The sequence below is a fragment of the Alosa pseudoharengus genome, unplaced genomic scaffold (assembly GCF_046254945.1).
Source record: "Alosa pseudoharengus isolate Yale_2024_CS ecotype anadromous, Long Island Sound unplaced genomic scaffold, YU_APseudo_1.1 YU_APseudo_1.1_scf_9, whole genome shotgun sequence".
NCBI lineage: Eukaryota > Metazoa > Chordata > Actinopteri > Clupeiformes > Clupeidae > Alosa > Alosa pseudoharengus.
In genome coordinates this window covers 1911198-1928677 of record NW_027468881.1, presented here as the reverse complement: position 1 = coordinate 1928677, position 17480 = coordinate 1911198, and the positions used below count along the sequence as shown (strand labels likewise).

The 17480-nt window shown below is 40.9% G+C and overlaps 1 protein-coding gene across 4 annotated transcripts in view; it reads right to left on the bottom strand.

Moving 5' to 3' along the window:
- Nucleotides 1-17480, bottom strand: part of brpf1 (bromodomain and PHD finger containing, 1) — a 137517-nt gene that overhangs the window by 38994 nt on the left and 81043 nt on the right. For 3 of the 4 annotated variants that reach the window (XM_076277436.1, XM_076277434.1, XM_076277435.1), the window contains 3 exons: nucleotides 13861-13989; nucleotides 13366-13729; nucleotides 3529-3813 (listed from right to left, as the gene is read on the bottom strand). In XM_076277436.1, the coding sequence (XP_076133551.1) occupies nucleotides 3529-3813; nucleotides 13366-13729; nucleotides 13861-13989 (778 nt within the window). The remainder of the gene's footprint in view (nucleotides 1-3528; nucleotides 3814-13365; nucleotides 13730-13860; nucleotides 13990-17480) is intronic. The other variant, XM_076277437.1, reaches the window with a different exon arrangement.

The window sequence follows — 17480 nt, the reverse complement described above, 5'->3', positions numbered from 1 at the left end:
GCAAGGACTCATCGAGAGTCTGTGTTGAGGTAGGCCTACTTCTATCGCCTACTCTGGTAGTTGCACATACTACAATGCAAGATATATTTAGCCTATTTATTTATGGACAACATAAGGCGGGAGGTGTGTGTTGCTTTTAATTATCGAATGTTCTATCGAACATATTTTTTTATTGATATCGATAACATGTCTATGGCGATACATATCACTATTGTTTTATCGCCCAGCCCTACCCCACATTAGCCTGGGTTTTCCCATGCTGCCTTGCACGCGCGATTTAATTCACGCTGCTAGGCAGCCTGGATACCATGGAGCAAATTTTCGCCTCAGTTAGGGGACCAATCACAGAACGGAGGGAGGGCAGTAAGACGATGACGACACACCGTAGCCGTTATGAGCCACGTACAGACGCATTTGATAGACATTCGTAGCGCCCAATAAACGGCTCTGGGCATTCATAAACCATGTTTCAAATACGAGAAAATGAATGCCTAGTTCCCAGACCCCGTCTCATTTGAGATGAGGGTATGACGTTAGCCAGGCTAACCCCACATACCATTTCAGTTGCTTGAAAATGACCCACCTTGTTCTATCCTTATTATTGTCATGGTCATTTGTTGTGGAGACTTCAAATTTTGGGAAAACTTTCATTGTGACAACAACTGATGTATTTCAAGATAGTTACTGATACCACCTGTTACTGGGACCCAAAAAATATCACACTTAATGCACATTTTTCCGAAATCTAGGGTCCTTTCCAAAGTCAAGAGACATTTAGTACAGACTTTAGATTGTTTACACATGCTTATTATGAGTAAAATCTGAGACGGTGCAGCAACAACCCCTTATCTGATTTGACACAGAATGGTCCAACAGCAATGCCAAAGAAGCAAAACAATAAAACAGAGCTGTGGTTGAGATAATTTCCATAGACCAACTCGCTATACTGTCGACAAAAACTACTTCAGAAACCTGGTGAGTATGACAGCAAATGTGTCACACCAAAAAGGACGTTTTAATGCACTGGCTCATCAGTCATGTTTTGCTTGGCCCTCAGATCACACAGGGGAAAAAATCAGGGAAGCTTTTGAATAAATTATATCCCAAACACGGAAACTGAAGATGACACAGCTCAGTGAAATGACAACATACAGTACGAAACATAGAATATCAAGGGACGTCCTTAGCACTGGGTTCCTTGCTTTGACCATAACCTATAGTGCACTTAGCTGTCAATAAGGCTATAGGCCTTGATCATGTGTCTGCATGACTTTCCAGGCCTAACAAAACGGCATTCTCCAGACTTCGTCTCGCTCATATTTAATGCTGAACGCCTCGTCTATAAATCTGCTTGCCATTGTATTTAGGGAGCTGCAAATAGCTAAGTTGTAGGATATCCATATGCATGCGGTAGCTGTTACGAACACTGGTCATATGATTAAGTAATGCCAACGTTGTTGGTGGTATTTGTGGGAGTTTTATTCAGCGACCGCTGGCTGAGTTTTGGACGTGTGTGGTGATTGTGTGTCTCCCTCCCTGAATGGTGTTTGTGTGTCTCCCTCCCTGAATGCCTCGTCTATAAAACTGCTTTCCATTGTATTTAGGGAGCTGCAAATAGCTAAGTTGTAGGCTATCCGTAGGCTATGTATGCGGTAGCGGTAGCTTTTACGAACACTGGCCAATCATATGATTAAGTAGCCTAATGCCGACGTTGTTCCGTGGTATTTGTGGGAGTTTAATTCAGCGACCACCTGGCTGAGTTTTGGACACGTGTGGTGTGTGTGTGTGTCTCTCCCTACCCCTCTCCTTTTGAGCTGGGCGGAGTTGCCATCGCAGTGATATCAGAGCTTTAATAATGAGAGACGTGTTATACGTTGTTGAATATTAATTCGTGTTAACGTTTATCATGTACCAGACATAAATGTACCGTGTATGCCTTGTGTTTAGTGCTGTTTGCTAACGTTATCATTATCAATCCAGTTCAATGGTAGTTGAGTTTTCGTCAGCTGCCAAACAGAAGTTTGTGTGTGCGTCTGGTCTGTCTCACTCAGTGGGACACACGCATCACAGCGATATGAGAGTGCTGCGCTACCTGAAGGAGCGCTTTTAAAACTTTGAGAGATATGTTTTTATACCTTTAAACGTTGATGCCGTTTAGAACAGAAACATCTGACGCCACGTTATTTTCCTCTGCTGATTTATGTAATGTGGTTGACAAATCTGGCAGCTCTTTTTAGAAAATAAAATTGAAACCATGCAGTCTTAAATTACAAATCAAGCACTTTATTTCAGCTACTTTTCAGGCATTGTTTTCTTAAATTATTTAAATGTGTTGACAGGACATTTTGTGATGACCTGAATTATGTCTTATAATATGTCAGCAAGCAATGCATCATCAAGGCTGTGTTGTAGGATGTTGATGAAAGCCTTCTACCCTTGCACAGTTAACCATATGCAGTGCACCCATCCATAAGTTCAATAAATGTTCCTTTTTTAAATTGAGACTTATAACATTTGTTATCATCATTTGTGTAATTATGTGTCATTTGTATGATGTAAATTGAGGGACCAAAAGCAGTATCGGCTCCATATATCGGCTCAAGAAAATCGGCAGCCTGTATCGGTCATCGGCTAAGGCTGATGGAAAAAAATCGGTATCGCCACTAAAAAATCCATATCGGTCGATCCCTATTCTCCAGGTTAAATAAAATGACAATACTTTTGCAGGAGAAACAAAATCTCCTGTGTCCCTGCCCACAAATACACCTGATGCATCACTAGCCCTGTTCCCACTGATGCAGACACTTGCACACTGGAGACGGTCCAGTATTCCTGGCCCCTTTAAGCACCTTTACAATGGATAGTAGAGAAACGTTTTTTGCATTAGCAACAAAATGATTTGTAGCCTGTAGTAGCCACTGACCAGGCTCAAACTAGCCTACCACTTTGTTGGTAGCATGGACAGGGTCCCTACAGACAAACCAAAGTATTGTAAACTTTGAAAGTGTACAGACAGGTTTTAACAACGGTTGCTTCTGAAGGCAGCGCATTGCCTTACGTCGTGTTCCAGTAGTGTCAAATCAGTGGACACATTTCACTTCTTCAGATCTGGCTGAATCTTACAATACAAACATGAATCACGTTCAGCCAGATCTACACAACGCTGGAAGTCGTCGAAATTCCGCCACATTACCCTGATCTACCTGCAATTTCAGGTATTCCTAACGCCAACTCTAACCACCATCTGCTTCCCATGCTTTAACTACTGATGACAGTCATTTGCTAAACTTTGTTTCTGCCTCTCAAGAAACTTCTCTGGCACATCAAAGCATTCCCAATTTCAGGTTTTTTGGTTGTTTCTAAATCTATTTTGTACTGGTGGGCTACTTTAAGCAGATGTAGGTATTTGATTTTTTGAACCTAACATAAGATTAATAATGCTTGGTTAGATTTAATTTTTTGCAGTTTAGGAGAAAACTAAAGACACTATTTAAAATGGTAAAACATTCAATACACTATATGTGCTACCTTTCTCTTGACTGCTGCTTTCCTCATCATCCTGACAGGTGCTTACAGAGGCATGATGGGGTAGAGCAGAGACTCTTTCCTCTGTAGGGACTCCAACACCTTCACCTCCTTCTCGCTGATGAGCCAGTTTGCGCTTAATGACAGTCATCTCTTTTCTCAGAGCTTTGGCGCGCCGCGATCGACCAATACTGTGTTTCCCAGAGCTGACTTCCTCAAATCGAACTTGCAAGATTTGCAACTGCTCCTCAAGTGGCAAGCGTCTGCGATTCTCTGGTAGAAGTAGGTCTGAAACGGGGACAGAGAGAAATGTTAGGTTGATTGATGTACATAGATTGCCGCATGGTTTTGCCACCTGCTACACGAAGACAATAAATGTCCTCTCCATCCCCTACTCCTGCAAGTCTTTGTAAATCTAAAATCTTACATTGTCTCCCCTTAATTACTCAATGATTGTTTAACAGTGCAATACGAAAACATACACAATCTGAACTGCCTAATGTCTGCCTAAACTGCCTAACTTGACACCTCAGCGGCCATGACGCATTACCTATTTTGTATTATCTAATTAATCAGCAGTGTGTGCATGTTTGTGTCTGTGTCTTGATGTATGTACAGTACCCTCCAGAATTATTGCCACCTAAGTGGACTAAAAACAGGTATATTTGTTTTAACACTGAGACATGAGACACTCTGTAAAGCGCAATGTGCAATTTGTTGCCGCTCTATAAGTGAAATTAAATTGAAATTGAATAAAAAATAATCTTCTAGTGATTTATTGTAACCTCACAATGAAAACAATGAGGGAAAATTCAACCGAAAATTCAAGGGAAGCAAATTTATTCTGAGAAAATCTCAAAGAAATAAATATGTTTACAAAAACATGTTGCCCACAATTATTGGCACCGGCGTATATGGCAAGTACAGTATATACAATCACCAACAAATCCCCTTGCAACTTTACCCTACCCTCCTCTACTTCCCTCCCAGACAAGCTGAACCACTTCTATGCTCGATTTGACCGGGAGGTAGTCTTTAAGTCAGCGGACGTGTGTTGCGAGCCTGCTCGGAGCAGTTGGCTGATGTCTTCACCAACATCTTTAACATGTCTCTTGCCCACTCAACAGTCCCCCACATTTTTAAATCTGCCACTAATGTTCTGGTGCCTAAACAGTCCACAGCCAAAGAACTGAACGACTTCCGCCCGGTTGCACTGACACCCATTATTGCGAAATATTTCTCCTCTCACAGCTGAAATCATGTCTGCCTGCTACACTGGACCCGTATCAATTTGCCTACTGCCGCAACAGATCAACAGAGGATGCCATCTCCACAGCGCTCCATCTGGCACTCACCCATCTAGATAGTCCCAATACATATGTTATAATGCTGTTCATTGACTTCAGTTCAGCATTCAACACTGTGATCCCCTCCAAGCTGATCTCCAAATTAGGAAGTCTCTCTTCCTCCACCACACTGGCGTGCCACAGGGCTGTGTGTTGAGCCCTCTGCTCTACTCCCTCTTCACCCACAACTGCGCCCCTGTTTATGGCTCCAATGCCATATTCAAGTTCGCAGATGACACCACAGTGGTGGGCCTGATCAGAGAGGAGGATGGCACTACAAAGAGTAGTGAAATCTGCCCAAATGACTATTGGCTCCCAACTCCCAATTACACATATCATAAACGCTGTAAAAACAAAGCCAAATCCATTGTCAAGGATGCCACCCACCCAAACCATGGTCTTTTCAGTCTACTCCCATATGGCAGGTTATACAGGAACCTGCGCTCCCGCACCAGCAGGCTCAGGTACAGCTTCTTTCCAGAGGCTGTAACACTGCTGAACAAAACTACACCTCCTGTCTAGCATTTGCATTTTAGTTGTTACTAGTTTACCTGTTTACTTTTTTTTTTTTTTAAGTATATTTTTTGGGGATTTTTATGCCTTTAATTTGATAGGACAGTGGAGAATGACAGGAAGCGAGTGGGAGAGAGAGTCAGGGTGGGATCCGGAAAGGACCACGGGGCGGGAATCGAACCCGGGTCGCCGGCGTACGGCACAGGTGCCCCAGCCAGTTGCGCCACGGCTGGGGCCACCTGTTTACTTTTTACGACTGCACTGTTTACCTGTTTACATTGACTGTATTGCACTGCTTACCTGTTTACATTTACTCCTACACTGTTTCACCTATGACCTTGCACTGCTAACACCCCATACTATACATTATATTTATATATATTTATATATCAATATCTACACACATATACTATTAATATATATATATATATATATATATATATATATATATATATATATATATATATTAGTTATAGAATGTCTATTTATACTCAACATATACTCTATTTATCTCTGTAGATATGTCATCTGGAAAACCTGTATTTATCCAACTATACACTGTATATTATTAATCTCTACACAACCATACTCTACCTGCACTTGGTATTTAATGGTTTGCACTTCTGGTTGGATGTCAACTGCATTTCATTGGCTCTGTACCTGTACTCTGCTAAATGACAATAAAGTTGAATCTTATCTAATCTAATCTAATTATTGACCGTCTCCGACTATGAGTCATGCATTCAACTTGACTAAACATGATGTTATCAAGTCTAACAATCTATTTTTTGGAGATTAATTTACTAACTGTCATCAGTTATATACAACGTCTATTTTCTGTATTTTCTGTGTTCTGCAAGATTCACGTTTTAAAAAATATATAATTTTGGTCTGTCTCAAAGTTCTTGTCAACTCTGTTAACTGTTATAAGTAAGGGATAATAAGTAAGTTTGTTATAAGTAAGGGATAATAAGTAAGTTTGCGGATGACACAACACTGGTGGGCCTCATCACTAAGGGCGATGAGGCTCATTACAGAGAAGAAGTAGACATGCTGGCCAAATGGTGCAAAGACAACAACCTCCTGCTGAATGTCAGCAAGACCAAGGAGATTGTTGTCAACTTTCAGAGAGGCCACAAACAACTGCCACCACTGTCCATCGACGGAGATGCTGTGGAGAGAGTGAGCAGCACAAAATTCCTGGGGGTGCACATCAGCGACGACCTCTCCTGGACCACCAACACAGCATCACTGGCGAAGAAAGCCCAGCAGCGCCTCTACTTCTTGCGCAAATTGAAGAAGGCAAGTGCCACGCCTCCCGTCATGACCACATTCTACAGAGGGACCATAGAGAGCATTGTGTCCAGCTGCATCACAACAGCACACACTGAACTTGAATCAAACATTCTTTAGAACACAGCTGATCAACCGTCCGCTTTCACTTTTGAATGAAGTTCCAGTCCTTGCGTAGTGACATGAAAGATGTGAAATAGAAGCACAAAACCCATTTTCCTTGACAGCGGCCTGCTAATTCTCAACGGTCTGTTATTGAGAATTAGCAGACCACCGAACGTTGGGAAGGCCCATTCAAGTGAATGGAGCATTCTTCAGCATTATGAAGAGCCGTGTAATAAAACTGCTTAAAACAGACTTTGAATATGAAGCATGACGCCTACACAGAGAGATGTCAATTCCTCTGACGGGAAACTTTGGAAAGGCAGTGAGATATGTTAAGCTTCTTCTCTCATTAATTTGAACAGAATGTTAAGGATACACCAACAGTAGATTAATTATTCGTCAACTCTGTTATTGCGTTATTGGAGTGAAACTCACTCAATTTTTTAAAAACAATAATATCATTAAAAGTCATGAAATTCTGGTTTTATACATATCATGCAGTAACTAGTTTGAGGTTAGGATGTGGAGCTAAGCCACAAAATGATGGGAAATGTCAACTCTGTTATCGTCAACTCTGTTAATTCTGTGTTAATTCTGCATGATAACAGAGTTGACAATGATGTGCTGTCTACTCTGTTTTCAATAGCATTTAATGAGTGTCAACTCTGTTAATTTAAGATTTTGCTCTTAAAACAATGACTAAATATGTATTTTTTTGTTTCAAATGTATATCAGAAGATGTGTTACAACTAATATTTTTACCACATGATTTCTTTTTTTTAATTTGTAAAAGCTAACTTTTTTTAGAACATATGCACCTCTTGGAAACTTGGCAGTGGAATGTGTTGTAGCAATCTTATCAAATTCAAAGTTGCTACAGTGACTATAGAGACAAAAGTTCTCTTAGGGAAGGCATCGTTTAAAAATGCATGACATTTGCTAAATATATATAATTTACTGCGTTTGTCTCTAACAGAGTTGACAGATTTTTCTGTTATTATATATTTTTTTCAAATAGATACTTGAATTCTTACAGGTTTAACCTCAGCAAATACTTGTCACGTTAACTTTGAAGTGTGTTCTATGACTATAAAAAAGTTTAATGATGAAAACTCATTACATTTTTTTGGTTTCTCTCTACACTTGAAATGTACCCCGAATTATATAACCCATCTCTCTCCAAGCTTGTTAATCATGAAGCTACTCCATGCTTACCACTTCAACTCTCCTGCTCCCTCTGTCCCTCGGCCCGATCATGCTCACTCTTTCCCTCCTTGTCATCCCTGTCACATGCCTGCTCCTCTGCCTGGCAGAGGCAGTGGCCAGTCGCCTCTCCTCCACCTGTTGCTGGACGAAGTCAGGTAGTGTAAATGCTGAAACCACTGCAGCCCCTGCAGCAAACGTGTATTATTTTGCACATTTGGCGGCATCTGCGTTTAGATTAAAACAAATTTGGCCGGCAATTTTTTGCGCTTTTGTTTATCCATTCTAAGGCCCTCATCCATTCACAAATGTTATGCTCTAAACCAGAGTATCTGAACAAAAGGGGGAAAGGGAGTAATGGGTGGGGCCTAGTAAGTGATGTGAATGGGAAGCCCTATGTCAGTATAGAAAATCAACAAATAGGCCCCTGCTTTACAGGCTGCCTTTTCCATTAATTTAATTAGATAGATAGATAGATAGATAGATAGATACTTCATTAATCCCCAAGGGGAAATTCAAGAAATTATATCAGCCACAAGGTATGTGTGCCCAGTGTGACAGATTACTAGTCCACCTTTGCCACAGGGAGATGTGTTATGTCTACTCCTAGATGACTGGAGTGAGTCTGGGTCCCCCACCCAATTTTTTTTGCAGATCTACATAATTCACATGAATGGCCTAATTTGAACCAAAAAGCTTTTGCGCTGGAAGCTTGCACCTCTTCATATAATCATATATATCATATAAACATAATAACACCACAGTATCAATGTTTTGAGTGCCTAGAGGTTATCACACCAATTAGACCTCTGAAGTTCGCCAATAAAAAAAGCTGCATTCTTTGCCCATATAAAGAGATACAGTATCTTGTGATTTTTCCTATGGGAAAATACCATGGGGATTTTGAATAATTGCATCTGTTACTCTCTTGCAGGGACAAAGTAGTCTGAAATGCAGACATTTTGCCCTACACATTTTTGTCATTTTCCTTCAAGTGGGTTCTGTGATCTTCGGTATGTTAAGACGGCAAACTTTGATTTTTACTCCTCCAGAGCTAACTTGCAGGGCAACTTGGTATTCTCTTCTATTCACCTGGATCTCCTTATATGGGCAAAGATGGTAACTTTGGGTCCTTTATGTAGGTGAACTTCAAAAGTCTATGATGCTTTTTACCAATTCCATGACTGTTCCCTGACAGAAAAAAAAATTATTTCCATGACTTACTATAATGAATGGCACAATATACCGACCAATGATTTCAGAGCAGAGCTGTGTAGCGTTCAAGAATCTTACTTTTTTAGAGCAGGAGATGAATAAATGGGCATTGAATAAACAAAGTTGGGCTACTCAAGCAAACAGTAAAGTTAATAACCAGATATACACCAGTTCTCTGTGGAAATATATGTATTAATGTATTTTGGCAAGTAAATGTTAAACTGCTACAACAAAATTCCCTGATATTCCATGACTTTCACCAAAAAATAATACAATTCCCTGACTTTCCATGTCTGGAATAGACTTTCCGAAATTCCATGATATTCCAGAAACTCCTTGACATCCTAAAAACAGCACATTTTGGGTGCATACGTACAGTTCCAGCCAAAAGTTTGGAAACACCTACTCCTCATTGTAGATCAAAACTAAAAACACGTAGGGTTATATAGTAAACAAAGAAGTGTAAACAAAGCAAAATATTTGTCACTCTTGGTATTCTCTCAACCACTTTAAAGGAATTATCCGGAGTAAAATGCACTTTAGATCGATTTCCGGATGATTGGGGGTACATACGTTGAGTTGACATCAAAATTATGTCATTCGGATGTGTTTTGAGAAAGTTCGATTGTACCGTTTTCAGTCACAACTCGTAGCCTGGAAGTGAGCGGGGCATTTCAATTGCGCCGCTACAAAACGCTATTTTTATACCTCTTCTACAGTTCCAAACAACATAACACTTACGTGGTAGTGAGTAGAGGGTCCCTAAAGCCAAACCGAAGTATCCCGAGGTCTTTATGTGGTCGAATAGAGAGTCCAGAATGAATTTCATCAAGCCAGTACCTTTCCGGGAATGTTGCCATCTTTGCCGCCACCTTGAGGGGAAAGTCCGTAGTCTTATTGCTGTGTAACACGCTCTGGAAATTCACAATTTCGTCGCCGTTTAAAAAAAAAAAAACATAGTCCAGTCCATACAACTTCATTTCAATTTCGAAAGAAATACTGGACTATGTTTTTTTTTTTTTTTTTTTAAACGGCGACGAAATTGTGAATTTCCAGAGCGTGTTACAACAGACTCAGCAATAAGACTCCTACGGACTGAGAGCTAGCTCGCTACTCCCTCTTCTTCCCTCCCGTGCAATTGAAACTCTCCTAAACATGCATCTCATCAGTGATTTGCTGGAACAGTTTGTTATGTTTTTATGGTCCAGGTTGGACCAAGTTGTTTTTGTTGCCGTTTTTGGAGCCTGGGCTGTCCACAGAGGCCGCGTTTTTTTTTACAGTGTATTCAGGGCACAGGCAGCTAGCGGATGGCGAGGAGATGTTTGCAGTATGTGACAAAAAAAATGTTTTAGCTTAGAAACCACATGACATCACTTAGAGCACCTTTAATTAGTATTGAGAAGCATTCCGGAATAATGGATTGAATAATCTAATACATGAAACATACTACGTTCAAAACAAAACATTTTTTCCTGACTTGGAAAAGCCTAAAATATAAAACATTTGGCTTTTTACTGCATAACCCTATGTGCATTATTTCATAGTTTTCAGTTTTGTTCTACAATGTAAAGATAGTCAGAAAAAAAGAAAGACCTATAAATGAGAAGATGTGTCAAATGTGTCAGATGTGTTTGACTGTACGTAACTTACTAATTCAAAATAACTGTGAGGCCTCCCTTTCATGCTTCGAGCAAACTGTTAATCACACATCCTACGGAGAATTACAAAACTAATAGCTCTGCAATAGCCCTTGTATGTCTTGGATTGAACTCTCAGTAATAAATCCAATTGGTTGCTACACCTTCATTGCTGAACTTGGCTTCCTAAAAACATGAAGTGACACAAAAGTTTCACATTCAAGTACACATTGGGATGTCCCGATCCGATATTTGGATCGGATCAGCCGCCGATATTAGCAAAATCGCGATCCGGACTAGGAAAATCCCGATCCGGACTCCCGATCCAGTTTGTTTTCAAAACTCCGGTCCGTGTTTTCCAGCGCACCGATGTAGGTAATCCATTCCAGTTTTTTTTCAGCTTTCCCCCCCAAATCCGTTCCGCGTTTTTCAGCACACCTAGTGAACTGTCCAGCATCCCACTTGTCTGTGCATGTCCCACTAAGAATTTAAAGTTATCGAGCAAACATTTCATGTCACAGTTGAATTAATATAGCCTAATGTTAACCGTGACCGCGAGTGTCCGCGAGACCCTCTTACATTATTAAGGCTCTTATGCATGTTGCTGCTGACAGATTTGCCTGTCTAACGAATGTTATCTCCGCGATTTAAGATTGTTTGTGTAATGTATAGGCACATCACGCACTTTAATTTCCCTATTTTTACAATCTGCTACCCTAACAAACGCATTTCATTTCAAAAAGCAACCGGGTCAATCGCTAACAACTAAGTGCACCTAGGCCTACAACTCTACACATCCAAAAGGGTAGAAGCTTCTAGTAGGCCATCATAACTTTTTTACCGTTTAGTCTGTGCATCGGCGCAGCCTACGACGATGTGAATTAGTGACAGCTGTTGTCGCGGTAAACTTGTCTCTAAATAGTGTAGATAGGCCTACTTGCTATGTTGCTTGATTTTCTGTAATAAATGCAGCCTGTAGCCTAGGTTACTTCAGCAAACCCAGACCAGTTGTGGCATCAGTTTCGCTTTTAAAACGCAACAGTGAGAGGCTTTTTAGCGCAGTCTCACTTATCATTGATGAGCACAGGAGCAGGCTGACACCTGAGCATGTTGAAATGATCACCTTTGTGAAGAAGAATCTCCCCGTCATGCTCAGACTGCAGCCAGGGCAAACAGTAGAAATTGAAGGGAGTATGGAGATGGAGCAGTAAAGTGTGGAGGAGATAGCAATACTGTAAAAGGCCTTGGTTTACACTCTTGAGCAGAGCACTAATGCCAATTCAGTTTGTGTGGTTAATTGACTATTTATTTTCTACTCAGCTTTTCTGTGTGTTTTGCTTTTTTTATACAGTTTACAATATTGTTTGCACTGATTTACAATACTGTTGCACTGGTTTACACTCTTGTTGTTCAAGAGCAGAGCACTGATGCCAATTCAATTTGTGTGGTTAATTTACTATTTATTATTTTTTGTTTATTTAACCCTGTTAAGAATAAACTGGTCAGCTTCTCATTACCAACCATTGTGGATTATTCAAACTAACCTAATTAAGTTGGCTAGTTGTTCTTAAGAGTTAAACCCTTTTCAACATGAGAATAACAACAAAATAAGTAAATATCTTTAATCTTTAATACATGCTTGGATCGGCCGGTATCGGCCGATGCTAAAAGCTACAATATCGGTATCGGATCGGAAGTGCAAAAAGCTGGATCGGGACATCCTTAATTGGTACACAGGGTATCTGCGAATTCTATCCCTCTCTTCCACTCGCTTCCTTCAGTCTCTTTACTGTCATGTGCTAGAAAGGCCAAAAGCTCAAACATATACATAAAAAAGTAAAAAAGCAGCATTACTATGAGTGGTGTGAACTTATTGTATAGGAAACCCACATTATTTCCTCTTTCAACAAAGCCTAATTGCTGTGATGCAGTCCAATGACTGATAGCTCGGGCCTGAAGGCTATTCAAGTGAAGATATCCGCTAGTAATTACTGAAAATTGTTGTGGCAGGTAAAATAAATATTCAGCAATAAACTGAACAAAAGATCTGCAAGTCATTCTGCTCTTGTAAAATTCCAAATATTTTAAGACAATTGTTGGCCTTACATATCAGAAACTAAATTAAAGATGATTTAAAGCAACGTGCTCTTTTACCTCACAATAACGGCTTCAAACTCATGTTGAAGCCATGCTGACATATGATAAAGAGAATGGAGTCCCTGATTGCTGATGCCTGTCTGGAAGGCCTGGTATTGCACAATGTAACGTCACAGGTAGGAGCATGACCTTTTTTCTTAGTTTTGGGTGCACAAAGGTGGTATACCCGGTTGAAAAATCCCTTATTTTCAGTAAAAGGCTACTTCCAGTAGTAGCATTTTACAACTGGATTTACCTGATGTACATACATTTTTTGGCCCAAAAGCTAGCAAGCTGGCACTGTTCAAAGTTGGCCAACTTAGATCCCAACCATATTCAAGTTAAACAGTTACTTGTTCATATAAAATGATTCATAGAGTTCCTATACTTACCTTCCTCTGTGGCCGATGCCATCCTCTCCTGCTCCCACTCTTGTTCCCGCTCACTCTCTCTCTCACAGTCTTGATCTCTCTCTGGGCTGGGTTCCCGAGGTAAGTGCATACCAGTTTCATAGTCATACCCAGTATGTTCAGCCTGCCGTCGAGCTTGACGAAGTACAAAGCTGCCAGTCTCACGTAGTCGCAGGGCAGCGCGATAGAAAACTGTGTCTTTGGCATTGTACTTCAGACAGTTATTGACAATAAGCAGGAAATCAGCTTCAAAGGTTTGGAAGTTTGGATAATGATGTCCCTCCAACAATGCCCACATAGTCTGGAAATCCATCGGACGCTCAATGTGGTCCAGATAGTCAGGCACCTACAAAAAAATTCAATCAAGAGTTGACTATGGTGTGTGTGTGGAGGGGGAGGGGGGGGGGGGGGGGGGTATTTAAGTTAACACACTCACATGCACACAGTGTCACAGAGATTGTGGGTGTATGGATGTACCTCACTAAGGGGCACTGGTTCAGTAAAGAAGTTGCTTGTGTCACGTTCCTGCAGCTGTTCCAAGGTATTGCGCAACAAAACTAGGAAGGGCGTCAACTGCATCTCCAGTGCCAACTGCTGTACTTTTATCTAGGACAAAAACAAAATTGCATTGTCATATTGAAACAGAAATTAAATTAAGGCAGCAATCATTGGTCAGACTGCCTCTAGGTCAAGTCTCGTGGGATTGGTTGTTGCCGGAAGAGGAAATTGTATGCTACTTGAGCTAGACTTCTGTTGAGCTGTCTGTAAGAATCAATTCTATGTTGTTACATTCTCAATTAAAGGGGTGAGAGTATGCAAAGCTGAGTTGACCTTGGCATAGTTGAATAATGGCAGTTAGGTATGTAAAATAAATAAATACAGGGAATTTCAAAATCCCATTGTCACCACCTTTGTATGGAAATCACACAACTTGAAACTGCCGCTGTAAAACGGGTAAATCATACACACAAACACACAAGAAAAAAAATAATTTGCATGCAGGCACACACACTCAATAAACACACACAGAAGCACACTGTAATGGTCTGTCTTTCTCAGCTCAGATTTAAGGGAAAGTCAGACACTATTACACAGGACTTAGAAATGCTTAAATGCTCATTTACTAAACCCTTTGAATTAGGAAGATGAAATTGCATTAATGAGCATAATAAGTGAAGCAGGATTACAAGGCTTCATTTCACATTGGATCACAAACAAAAACATACATTGTTCACAAAATCTCTAGGGTGCAGATCGGACTTGTATTGTCCAGTGTGGAAATGTGCGGTGTGTGTAACGACAGTCCACAGGTCCAGATAGACGCGTTCTCCAGTGTGTAGTGTAATATGAGAGAATTCGAGGATTCCCACGACACAATAGCCAAACAATTCAAACAAGGCTCATTTCCATAAGACAGTATTTCAAACTAAAGTTCGTAGGCCGTATGCACCAATTTACATTGTACATCATCAAATAAAACTCCTCTGGCAACACCAGTATAGAAACTCTTAAACAGACAATTTAGTGTAGATGAAGGTTCGTTAAACACTCCAGTATGAAAACTCTTAAACAGACATTTTAGGTATGGGCTCTCAGCGGATACCCGACAACAGCAAAACAAGGAATTTAACCCGTGGCCTACGTCTCTCCAGTCAGTCAATCAGGGCAGGAATTCCTGATGGGAAGGCTTTTGGAAGGCGCGGAAAAGCTAACGTGTTTTTTACTAACTAGGACTGTCAACCAGGGATTTAAAAAACCTGTCTGCAGCACTGTTTTTGGTCACGTCTCGCTCCTCTCCCGCACACTACGCTTTACGAGACGCGAAAACTTAAAAGCTTAATTAAGGGGGTGTGTACCTAACCAAGGGATGTTCGGCAAGTCGCACGTCTCCATTTGCCAGAGCGTCACAACACACATACACAAAAACAACCACACACTCTGCACACACTCAATTACAAACACATACAAAAAAGGAACAAAGTAGGAAATGAACACAATTTGACAAACGTGACTTATTTTTGTGGAAAAATTGTGCTGGAATGGGTGAACTCTGTTTGATCCAGGATGGTGATGAGTCTGCTTACAGACAGGAGGTGGAACAGCTGGTCCAATGGTGCAGTCACAACCACCTGGAGCTTAACCCCAAGAAGACTGTGGAGATGACAGTGGACTTTAGGAGAAGCCCCCCCCCCCACTATTCAGAATGACACTGTGGATTCCTTTAGATTCCTGGGATCAACCATTTCACAGGACCTAAAATGGTCTCCCCACACACAGAGTATCCATAAAAAGGCCCAGCAGAGGTTATACTTCCTGAGACAGCTTAGGAAGTTTAATCTGCCTAAGGAGCTGCTAACCACTTTCTACTCAGCAATCATTCAGTCATCTGCACCTCTATCACGGTCTGGTTTGGGTCAGCCACCAAACGGGACAGGGCCAGACTGCAACGGACAATTAGAGCTGCAGAGAGGATCATTGGAGCTGACCTTCCCTCCATCCAGGACCTGTACCGGTCCAGGGTCAGGAAAAGGGCAGCAAAAATCTGCAGACCCCTCACATCCTGGTCACAAACTGTTCAACCTCCTTCCCTCTGGTACAGGGCACTGTTTGCCAAAACCAGCCGACAGAAAGACAGCTTCTTCCCCCAAGCAGTCATTCTGTTGAACGCCCAGAAATAGCCCCACCCCTACACTGAACAAAGTCTATCAACACTGTTCTGCCCATCTACTTAACGTCGTTATTAATACGTTATCATTGCCCTGAACTGCCTTGCACTATATTTATATTTAAATCTTAAATCTCAGTCTATTCTTAAATTGCACTATTCCTACCCTGTCTTTCAACTGTATATTGTATCTTGCCTGTGCCTTGAGGTGTCCATGACCATGGCAACCTTGACGGGGACAATTTGCACTGCCCTATCCCACCCCTAATATTCTATTTATTGCAAATGTACATACTGCAATTGCTTTGTATTCTTATATGTTTTTTATTCTTTATTCTTATGTGTTAAGTATTAAGTGATTGTTGTACTTTGAGAGCAAAGATTAACCGGAGTCAAATTCCTTGTTTGTTTATGCAAACCTGGCCAATAAAGCTGATTCTGATTATAGGAACAGTCAACTTCTAAACAGTTCTAGATAGATAGATACTTTATTGATCCCCAAAGGGAAATTCAAGGTCTCAGTAGCATACAGACATCACACACAACATGCACTTACAGTAGAAAAAGTGATATAAGTATATACATATATTAAAAATCACTGAACAATAAAGACAGAAGAAGATAAAAAAATACTAAAAATACTAAATATACTAAATGAAATATCCACATAGTGTGCTTAAGGATGAATAAGCATGAGGCGGGCAGGGCAGGGCATTTTGTTTGAGCAAGAAAGAGAAAATACAGCGCACGCGATTTTGGACTGCACTTTGAAACTACAGTGGGCATCGCTTTCAAATGGCCACTTCAGTCGCGCATTACGAGGCGTGAAGCTGCGTGAAGCTTTAGTACCACTTTCAGCCACTGTGCGTCGCTCTGCCACTGTACATCGCTCTGTCAGTAGCCTGACTGCCGCCCCTTCTGAAAAAGCAGGAGGCTACCAAACATAATTGTTACCGAGAGGAATCCCAGCCTACGAATTCAATAACAAAATAAATCATGCATAATTAAACATTACCTCATTAAGGCTACTTGGGTATGGCTTAAGGCTTGACTACACGATGGTAGCGAAAATCGAAATCTGCTATGTTATTGTCAGTGTTGGGGGCAATGCAACTACGCAAATCAAAACAGTGTCTTAATTTACCCTACTTCTTGACTGCAATGTAGTCAGTTGACTGCTTGACATGTCATTTTTATTTTTCTGTTTCTGTACAATAAACAAATACATCTGCTTTATGCCGCAGAATTACATTCATATTTGGCTGACTGCAGACGCGCCACTTCCCTTCCCGTTATTCCAAGATTAAGATAGTAGCCTATACAAAAAGCATAGGCTACTATCATAAAAATTCGTTAAAACGAATAGCTATTTGCAATTTGACAAAACACTGGTCCTCATTTTGCGAATGCGAGGACGATATGAGCCTGTTGC